The 11,031-nt window shown below is 43.1% G+C and overlaps 1 protein-coding gene across 2 annotated transcripts; it reads right to left on the bottom strand.

Moving 5' to 3' along the window:
* Positions 1–2,278: 2,278 nt before the first annotated feature.
* mpx (myeloid-specific peroxidase) lies at positions 2,279–8,451 on the bottom strand. Of its 2 annotated transcripts, none has more exons than XM_085793670.1 (15): positions 8,180–8,451; positions 7,885–7,972; positions 7,524–7,699; positions 7,204–7,336; positions 6,764–6,890; positions 6,462–6,668; positions 6,001–6,364; positions 5,646–5,806; positions 5,287–5,545; positions 5,023–5,193; positions 4,675–4,912; positions 4,295–4,512; positions 4,090–4,124; positions 3,574–3,627; positions 2,279–3,257 (listed from the first exon to the last, which is right to left on the bottom strand). In XM_085793670.1, the coding sequence occupies exons 1-15, from the start codon at positions 8,244–8,246 to the stop codon at positions 3,249–3,251; spliced, it is 2,307 nt and encodes a 768-aa protein (XP_085649796.1). In that variant the 5' UTR covers positions 8,247–8,451; the 3' UTR covers positions 2,279–3,248. The 2 variants fall into 2 exon arrangements, with proteins under 2 accessions (XP_085649796.1, XP_085649797.1); XM_085793671.1 differs by having other exon boundaries at positions 7,885–7,969; positions 8,180–8,246.
* Positions 8,452–11,031: the final 2,580 nt, after the last annotated feature.

The raw sequence follows: 11,031 nt of genomic DNA, 5'->3' as shown, positions 1-11,031 counted from the left end.
CTGATTAAAAGATTTATTTGTTCCTCTGTTTGATTTATGTTGTGCAGTGCAGTGGTGATTTATACCGTTTGTTCCTTAGACAATAACACAATAAAATTTGGAGGTGGCCGAAGACGTAAATCAGACCACCTGTCAGTGTTTTTTGGTGAAATAATCTTATAATCTTATGACCTGAGCTTTGATGTCAAGACTGAACTAAAAAAAGATGGAAAAATGTAGTTTTGTCCAAAATGTGATTTTAAAAAATTGTTTTTTTGTCTTTTTGTCACGTTCAAACCTGCAATAATGTTTTAGGCCACTAGAGAGCAGTGGACACAAGCCGTAAAACTGTTGTAACCCGTCCAGTAGTAACTAGGCTACATCATCATTCACTTGGTGTTGTTTTTCTAGCCACCTGACAAACATTTGTCCCATATTCATTTGTTTTTAGCTCTGGTTTTGGTCTCTACCAGCGCGTGAGGAAAACTCTCCGGCTTGTTAGCTGCATCCATGCTCCACTATGTTCACTCACCAGCTGCAGTGCCCACTGTGTGTCTGTGGTTTGTGTACAGTGGGCTTTTGACTAAACACAGCTGCTCCTTACAAGTGATAACAACATAATAACAACAACAGTGAGAGTGAAACAACTGAGAGTTAGAAAACCTCAGCTGCTCCCGGAAGACTGTAAAGCTTTGTAGAGCCGAGGGAAACATCTCCCTGCGGCTTCATCATTATCAGCAGCACCTCTCATACACCTGTAGCCAGTGTTGTGTGTGTGTGTGTGTGTGTGTGTGTGTGTGTGTGTGTGTGTGGCAGGGCTACAAGAGCTAAGTTCACTGAACATGCTCCCGTTTTTGGTGAATGGTGGACTTACTTAGCGTGTCTCTTTGTGATGAAAGTGAAAGCTGGCGTAATGCAACTTTACAAGAACTGTTGATTTATGCGACCCAGCAGGTGAACTGACACTGAAGCACATCTTTTAGCCGCTGTAGTGCAGCTTGTATCAGACAGTTTTTGAACTGCTGAATAATTTGATTTATGCAGGCTAAATACAATTTCAATTGCATCTACAGTGTATTCCTTGTTACTTCATAATAGAAATATATACAGAGCTGGATTACATTTGTAAACTGATCTGTTTAACTTTTTAGTTCCCTCCTTTATGGCACAATGGTAAAGTAATAAAACACATTGGTTTTTCTTGGACTTCAAAGGTAGCCTGAGTTTGCAAAGTGGCAATGCCTAGAGGGCTGGGGAGGGAGTCATATTGAAAAATAATCTTTCTGACCAGCTCATTAAAAACTAAAAGAAATGAATATGTACAGTTATTTTTTTTGCGCTGTGAACTTGTCAAAGTGAATTAATTTGTTTTAATGTGGGCAATGAACTTGGAGGGAACTCTTGTGAAGCATGAACTTGCACAGCATCGACAATAGACGCTTTAAGTTTACATTCAGCCGACCAGATGTACATCTGTGTCCCATAACACCTCATACTGTTTTTATGGTCAACGTCCTTGAATGTAGCTTCGAGTCTGAATGACAGAACGAACTCTGAACTAAAAACATGAAAGTAAAAAAGATCAGATAAATAAGAAACCTTTCACTTTTCAAATGTTCACAAAGTGTACGTCACTTGTACTTTAAGTGGTTGACACTTTCACCTCCGCAGCAAAAAAAACAAACAGACTTTGAATCTCAGCCTCTTTCCTGTACATAGTTTTCACGTTTCTCCTGGACTGCAGACATTTTCCTCCTGCACTGCAAACACATGTGGCCCAGGTGGGCTGGAGAGGAGACAAGCCAAACACAGGTGTAAGTGTCAGTGTGTCTGAACTTCCCACCCACATCCAGTTCATGGTGGGTCACTGCCAACCTCCTGGTAACTGTAACACGACGACACTGATGAAGACAATGAGAACAAGAGATGAGGCAATGGATTGTTTTCTAGTGAGGACATTTTTCAGATGCACTTTAGATGTTCTGTTTTTTAAAATGAACCAGTTCTGTCACTTCATCTGTCATATATTATTTTCTTTCAGAAAGAACAATGGCTCCATCTACAGGAGACACACAGTACAGTATAGTGACTGTTGAAGATGGTTAAACTTTGATCTTTATTGCCCCAAAAACATTTTTAAACATTTCCTTTTTCTAAAATGCAAGTGAAGCTTTGGTCGTAATGCTCTCTACATTAGTCCTGTACTTTAATACAGAGACATTCAGATACCAGCAGTAGTTAAGTTTTGCTTATGAAACACTTTTCCATGTCTTGTAAATTAAAACACTTGAGCACAATATTTGCTTCATCTCAGCATCTTTTGTTTTTATTGAATGCAAAATACAACAGTTAAGAAAGTGACAGTGAAACGTGCAAGGCAATTTAAGCAAAACATTATCAAGGCACACTTACATTTCCTCAGTGCATGTTCATAATAATAATACTGGTAAATACCACACTCAAAAATTGGCTGCTGATCATTTTGTTTTTGTCAAATAGGCAATAGATATGTTGCTGCTGTAACAATATTTGACATATTTGGTGAAATCACATTTCAAGGTTTCTAAGCTACTTACTAAAACTATCAAATGCTTGTTCGCTTTTCAGTACAATGTTAAACATGTAAAGTTGCAGGGCGTGTCGTAGTCTGAGCCACTGACAAAGAGGAAAAATAAAACAGTAAAAGTATTAATAATAGGCAAAGCAGTGTGACCTGATTAAATTGGAAAAGAACTGAAAACAGATCCCAAAGTAGACGGACTAGTGGTGTCTAAACTGGCAGAATCTCAGTCGGGAGAAGATGTGGTTGTGTCGCTAAGTGTAGAGCAGGTGTCCTGAGAAGAAGCTCTTTGTGCTCAGGCCGCTGGTCTTTTGGTTTAAACGCAAATACACCGTGTCTCCTTCCTTCAGCCGGAGCACCGTGTCCCCTGAGGATGTTTTGCGATTATCTTCATACACCTTGACACTGCTCAGCGCCAGCTTGTTGTTAACCCACAGATCCACAGTCCCTTTACCGTTGAAGGTCCTGCAGACGAAGTGGAACTCATAGACACCGGGGATGACGCATGTGAACTTGCCCGTCGACGTGTTGTAGTGGTTCTGTTTGTTGGAGATGACCTGATGGAAACGAATGGTTTTCCCGGAAGATAAACTGTATTTTCCCAGGATGACGGAGAAGGCAGACTGTGTGGTATTGGTGTGAACATCTGATGTTCCGGGAGGGCCTGGGGGGCCTTGGGGCCCCGGGGGTCCTCGGGGGCCTGGAGGTCCTATCGGATCTGCAGACATACGAAATAATAAATTATTCAATATTCTGTCACACTGTACAGAAGATCATGGATATACTGTAACTGTCCACATTTTCAGCTGAGTCTACAGAGGAAAACAGTTCTGTGATCTGCTGTTAATTTGTCAGGGACTAGTTTGCTTGGTGTCCTCAGGGTGAAACGTGGGACTTATACTAAATTATTTTATTCTTACTTACTCGCTTATTACTTTTAAGTCCCATTTATGTCTCAGCTTCTACCATTCTGAGATTAATTATGCCATTATTATAAGAGCATGCTGCCATACACACTATAGATATTAAATTACCTCGTTGTCCATCAGCTCCTCCTGGTCCTCCAGGTCCTCCTCCAACATCGCATCCTGTATATCAAGAAGTAGACGTCAATATATTGAGCCTGAAAACTTCAGCCTTTTTTTTTTTTTTTTTCAAAATGTGTGTGTATCAGTAAAACTATAGTGTTTCCTTTGTAGTCAGGAACACCTTCACCAAGATGCCCAAATGTTAAGAAGTGTCACATCATATGAATGTTTACATTTTAATCCTCCATCTTTAACTCTTGTGCATCCTTAAAGACATTTTTTTCTGACTTTTTAACCTTTATAGCGTCTACTTGTGTGATTACATGACAGTCTATGTGATGGCATGTCCATATGAGACGATGCAGTTATTGCAGAAACTGTGATGGGGATGAAGCTTAACTTTAAAGGAGATAGATATATATTTATGGCAGTTTCTATAATGTTGTATGTATAGATGTATAATGTTTTTTGTTTTTTTTCAAGCAATGCACAAGGGTTAAAATGTTAGTGCTTAACACCGACCTCTCTTCCACTGACAACTTCAACACAGCCCGGGCCTGCAACATCAAACACCACATGTATAAAGAACGATTCCACTCAAGAGATTAGAGAAGAAATAAATACACCAGGTTCACCTCAGAATGAAAAACACAGTGAGCACCAAATGATTGTTAACTTGGTGATGAGAGTCTTTCCCGCTCTAAGAAAGTTGGATCCAGTGTTTCACCTGAGTTCGCGGAGCAGGGTCTCTCCCTCCAGGGGGTCAGGTCCAAGCTGCGGAGGCTGTTGCAGCGGACCAGACGGTTCCTGTTTGAGATGACTCTGAAGGGGTCGGTGGGAATAGCCGTGACGCCGCTGTTGTCACAGATAATTTTGGACAGCCTGGCGTTCGACAGGGCAGCTCTCTGTCTTGGGGTGAAGACGCCCGGGTTCTCGTACCACAGCCTGAGAATTTCAAAAGGAGAGGAGAAAAGAGCAGGTTAGTGTCAACGCAGCGTGACTTTGAAATATACATTGTTTTGTAATAAGATCATCAACTAACTGGAAAACACTTTCAGATGTCCAACATACAGCACAGCATGCATCTTTTTCTTCACACGTACTGACCTGTCACCCTGACGGGTCCTCTGGAACTGGGTTGCGATGAGGCAGGCGAACAGAGGCCCCACGCGGCCGCCGGCAACAAACGGTTCGGCCACACCTCCCATCCAAACGTCGATGTTGTCGGGGGAACCGTAGAGCCTCAGCAGATTTCGGGCCAGATCGTTGTTGTTCAGCACCCGGCCGAGCTCTGCTGCGTTCCTGGGCTGAGACAGGCCACAGAATTTGCGCCAACCGTTGTAGCCTAGAGGATTAAACAGCGAAGAAAAGAAAGAGTGCAATTTAAGAAAAAAACTGATAAAACATTAGAGAGGGGGATTGTAAAAGGATGAAACATTAGGAGGAGCTGTGTACCAGCCAAGCCATGGTCACGTCCCCTCTCCATGTTGAGAGAGCCGAGGTCCAAAGCCAGATGCATCACAAACTGGAACAGCCTCTCCCTCAGAGCGTCCACCATCATGTGATCCTGAGTGTTCAGTTTGGCGGGACGACCCACCAGACCACGCAGCAGGGAGTCGATGCCACCTGAAGAGATGGATTGAAAAATCAGGCTGATGTTTCTTAATCTGCTAACAGAATGATAAAAGACTTGCCACAGTTTCCGTCCGAGCGGCTCACCCTCAAAGACGATTCTCCAGGGGGTGAAGAAGGCCTTGAACAAGGGCACGCTGGGGAACTGACGATTCTCCCTGAAGTTTGCGTCCAGGCGGGACAGGGATGGCTGGATGGCCAAGTGGGCGAAGCGGTAAGCTGCTGTGGCGAAGACGTTGGAGACGCTGGGGTCAATGTTGGGATTGTAGCCGGGGTAACGGCCCAGTTGTCTGCGCATGGCGTCGTTACCCACAATGTGTGGCAGGTAGTCCCTGAACACAAACACCTGAGAGAGAGAGGGAGAGACGGACAGACAGAGAGGTTTACCTAGAGGGAACAACAGAAGCTTTGGAGATGGGGAATCTATAAACGTGCGCGCTGCTGACCTGTGTGTAAGCGCCCATGATCTTGCGGGTCTCCTGGTAGAGCGTCTCACCGGCCCATTGTGGGTTAATTCGTTTCAGCTGGCGAGCCAGGCGGTTGTGTTCACGTACAAACAGCGTGTGGAGGGATGTCAGAGCGATGTTCTCGTCCACACGGACATCACCTTTGAGACAGACAATGCAGATAGAAAAGGTTTGGTTTCGTCTTCAGATTCTTGTTTGGTTCTGCTTTCTATTAGGAGTTCACCAGATGTTAACTGTGTACGGCTGTAGAAGTATAACTTCCCTCTAGCAGTAAAGCAGGAAGTTACACCTCACCTACAATGGGGGTTGATGGCAAATTTGAGACATGACTGACCTGCAATGAAACAGGGAACCTCCTTGGCGTTGGTGTCGTTGGTGACTCTTCTGCGGGTGGCGCACATCTCCACCTGCATTGGATGGAAAGGCAGCAGCTCCCGTCCGTTGTCTCTGAACTCTTTGTTCACTTTCATCAGGCCGCCATCGTTGGTGAGGTCACGGAGGTTGCGAGCGAGGGTGTCTTCTGAGCCGTACACCTGGCTGAGGTCCAGGAAGGCGGTCAGAGCGTTGATCTGCTCCCTCTTGTTGGGCTCTCCTCCGAAGTTGTAGGCCGAGAATCCGGTTCCACAGGTGGGAGCGGATCTGAAGGCGGGGATGCAGCTGTCCGGGCCGGTGGGCAGGCGAGGGTCACCTGGAGGGATCTGTTGACAGGTGGGAGAGAGGTCAAAGGTTATGATAAGAAGCTTTTCAGAGGAAAACTGGCGTGTCTTTGTTTGAGTTTGCTGTTTTGGCACCAACCGGGATGGGTATGCACGGCTCGGTCATCTCGCAGCTCTCGTCACAGTTCACCCCGTTGCTGAAGGAGCGGATGCTGGGCGAGAAGGGGGTGAAGGTGAGGTCGTGGTCGTTCCACTGGCCGAACAGGGTCACCATGTGCGTGAACTCCCTGTCGTTGACCACGCCCGCATCTGTTGTGCTGAGGATGTTGTTGGACACCTGTCGCACCTGCGTGGTGAAAGGGAGTCGCGGTAAGAAATGATTCTGTTCACTGTGCACGGATCACAGAGCGAGTGCGTGTGTGTGGGGTTTTAGGGTCGCACCAGTGGGAGCAAGAAGTTGTTGAATGTCCGGTTGGCTGCTCCTTTAGGCTGGGAGATGCCGTCGTCGTATTCGGCAGGCAGCCAGCGGGCGAAGGGGGTGTTGGAGGCTCCCAGGCGAGGGTTTTTTCTAAATGGCGGAAAAACACCAAACGTGTAAGTTTAGACACACTACTTGAGAAATCCCACAGAGGTGAACACATCTCTGTGGTGTATGGCCTAACACTGTAGGTGCATTTCACAAAACATGTCATGTGAATGGAGGCACCACTCAGTTGTATAACCAGCTATGAATTACACACTCATTTTTAAAGAGAAACTGTGTCGTTTTGTTTCCTACAACTCTTATTCTGTGCCTAGATTTACATGGTGAAAAATGTGTGTTTCTGCTTTACAAGGTGGTGTTAGAAATGTGTTGCTGTCGTCGGCTGCACGGGACTCACAGGTTGTTGCACACGCTGGTGATTGTGCGATACTTGTTGATGTTTGGTGTGGTGTTGCATTGTGGATTCCTGATTCGAGCCGAACATCCGGTTATACGGGCAAGGTCCTCCAGATCTTCTGCACTGAGCAAATCTGGAAAAATAAAAGATGTGTTGTTGTGAGATTGTGTCTACCTTATACGTCTGGTCTTTAATTGTAGCTTTGAAGTGTGACAGTAGATCTCAGACTCAGACTAAACCAAAACCAGCAAAACCTGTCACAAAGACGGTGAGCACTTTGAGTGTGTGTGTGTTTGTGTGTGGCTTGCTGCCTGTCTGACCTGTTGCGTTAAGTGAGCGCTTGTGCACACGATGCACCCTGTCGTGCAGCAGACGAAGAGTTTGAGCCATGTAGTCGGCAGATCTCACGGCGTTGCGGGTGTCACCTCGAGGCTGCTTCAGGAGGCGGAGGGCATCATGGGGCTTCACCACGTCCCTGCGGACTCGCCTCAGGCTCCTGGAATAGAGAAACAGTCGCCCAGTTGAACAATCTGCAAACTACGGCCTCTGTTTGGCAACTTTTTTCCTCACAACAACTTGCACGCCAGAGAATCAGCTCTTCAGAATACATCTATGCTGTGTCCTTTAAGAGGAAAATCAAGTATTTCATGAAAGAAGACGAAAAAAAGAAGGTGAACTCACTCTTCTCTGGAATACTTGTAGGCGTCATCCACAATTTTCTTTGCCTCCTCGAAACATTTCTGAAGGAAAGGACTGCCAAGACGTTCTTCTGCAGAAAAGAAAAACCTTATTATTCAAAGGATTTGAAATCATACTCAGTATTTTACTACATTTACTGCAGTGTGAACAACCTTTTGTTATTTATCTGTATTACTGCTTGTAATTTTGCTGCCTCTTGGCCAGGTCACTTTTGAAAAAGAGATTCTACATCTCAATAAGCTTTACCTGGTTTAATAAAAAAAATTTAAAAACCTACCTGTTGTTTCAGAGTGAGCTGCAGGCACCAGGCAGATGCCCAGCACAAAAAGGACAGAGAGAAGCATCTCTGAAACAAATAATCAAAGCAGAGTCAGAATGAGAATAAAATCATTTCAAATGTCAAGATGCAGAAAATTTGATCATTCAGCAACAGAAAATAATATAATAACGTTATAATATCTAAGTCTTGTTACCTGTGTCCTGTTTCTGTGAAGAGACTGGAGAAGATTTCAGCTGCTCTCTGTGATCTGGAGCTGTGAGTGGACTGATGCTGTGTCGAGCTCTGTCTCCTGCTTATATACAGTGAAGCCTCGCCCCTGGGTTGTCCAGGTGAAGCTACTGTCAGGAAAGACCAGTTCCTTCTTCCTCCTCTCGCCACTGAAAGAACCTTTTTATTCTTATCATTTACTATTTTATGGTCAACTGATAAAAACGATGATCTTTTTTAACAATCTTGAGCAAGCAGCACAACAAGTAATACTAGTGGCATCGGTGATTACAATCACCACAATAACGGTGAGAGTCATGTTGAAGGTGAAGTTATAGTTGACAGTCTATATTATATAAGTATATTACGTTGTGTATATATATATATATATATAGGTCATATTGTTATTCTAGTGTTTTAGCATTTCAGACACATTTTAGAAATTATTTTCATGATATGAATGGATATAGTCTATGGTTTTCTCCTGGCTCCATGACTGTAATTCAACTGTAAAAGGGTTAAAGAAAAAAGACGGGGGAGAAGTTGGGGGATAACCTGCGATATGCAGATAGAAATGGAGATATAGTCATCGAGGGAAATCATTTTTTGAGTGGATCTTTGCAGTTTTCTGGTGCTTTTCTGTATTTTATACTAGTTTCCTGGTGTTGCCATGCAGTGTGACAACACATAAACTTGAGAAAATCTTACAAAAGAGGAAGCAATCACAATTCAGTTTTGTCATAAACAAGTCAGGAGTTTAATCACCTTAACCTTAAAATAAACCAGGAATCAGTAATCATGTGTTTTTGTTTTAATTTTGTCTTTTGGCAGATTGAGATTAGGAGATCAAATCTTGGCAACTCGAATACTTAGCCTACAGTAAATGAGAGGTTGTATGTGTGACGCATGGCCGTGCAATGAGGAAAAGAAAAGCATTGAGACATACAGTATATACATATATAAGTTTGCTTTGTTTAGGGTTGTGCGTGTTTGGGTGCGGAGCAATGTGGCTGTTATACATAAAGGAAAAAAAAACAAAACTGAAATGGCAGCACTCACAAAGAAGACGCTGAAGAAAGCCAACGCCTGAAACGCGTCCGTCAGGCACTGCTGTGCATTTAATAAATGTTTCAAGATTATTTTGTGAGTGCTGCCATTTCAGTTTTTTTCATTGTTTCAATTTTTGAGCCAGCACCCAGTTTTATCTTTACACAAGAGTCGAGCACGCCATTCCCTTTGTTCTCTGTTATACACAAAGGAACTCCTCTTGGCTGTCAAACGCGGTTGTTAATGATAAAAAGACCAGGAAAAGAGATTCAGGGAAAATCCACTGCGCTGTGAAATACCAGAGCTACAATAATTAACCAATCAGAACTGATAAAAGTCTAAGAGTTTAATGTCACCTATATAATTAATTACAAATCTCAATGGTAATCCTTGAATTGATCCTTGAATTAAAACTAAAAGTGTGTCAGGAAACCGACGTCACACATTTGAGATAACAGCTGCTGACAGACACAGTGGCTGCAAATTAAGCCATGACCTCTGCTGATAAAATTACTTGACCATTATTTCATCCACGTGAGGTGTGAAAATTTAACTCAAGAAAAATGAAAGTGGTTCAGTTGTTAACAAATCAGCAACACCCCATAGAGTCAATGTCACTTTGTAGTGTGAAGAAAACCTCTTCTTTTTATTTGTATATTATTTCTGTCCTGCACCTCTCCCTATCTTGGGTTAGATCACACATAATGCACTACCTGTTGATTGACAGATTATATGGAACATATTACATAGATATCAATATTATTCTCATATTTAAACTATAATAAATCAGTGACAAGCTCTTCCAGAGGATTTAGTTTTATTGTGGAACCGAAACCAGTTTAACTTTAAAACTGATAACAAATTTCAGGCATGAGATGTGACTATTTTTAATCTCACTTTGAATGAGTGTTGGGTTGATCGGCTCAAAAGTAAAATGTCACTTTTCTGTCAGCATCTCATTGTGTTTGCAACATCCACAGGAGAGTTGCACTATTCCTGTCCAGTTCCTTCTTTGAAAAAGGTTGTTAGTCAACCTCAGGGTTTAGCAACAAGTCACATTTCACCAGGGCGCCGGTCAGAGAGCTGATCTTTTGTGTATGTGCATTGAGTGAACGCGGGCTGTTGGGAAATTCAGCTTTCTCAATAAAGTAACAATTAAGTAGGAACTTATTAATCATTTAAAAATAGATCAAAACTGAAAAACTTAAAGTTAAAACAGGAAACAAACAGCAGGTTTTGAGGAGCTTCTCTGGGCCACTTAGAGCTTCAGTGTTGCTCAACACAGATGGTGACCCAGGAAGCAGAGCTGTTTTGAACAATGAGTCAGTGAGTAATTTATGCCACATATGATAACAACACTTTGTATACAACATTGAGGAATTCTGACCTCACCCCAAAACACAATAAGGAAGGAGTGCTGTTAGTGCTGGAGAGTCACGGTATCTTCCTTAAGACTCGTTATGGTAACAGACGTTTACAACCTCCAGGAAATCGTATCCTGTTACCGACCATTGTCTTGCAGTTTTTATTGAACCATGCACATTTTATGAATAAGAATATAACGCAAGCACGGGAGCTTACCTGTCCATCCAGAA

Source organism: Trachurus japonicus, chromosome 12 (genome assembly GCF_045865225.1).
Source record: "Trachurus japonicus isolate A0001 chromosome 12, Traja_1.0".
NCBI lineage: Eukaryota > Metazoa > Chordata > Actinopteri > Carangiformes > Carangidae > Trachurus > Trachurus japonicus.
Note: the sequence above shows the minus strand (reverse complement) of the source record. Positions and strands in the feature narration are given on the sequence as shown.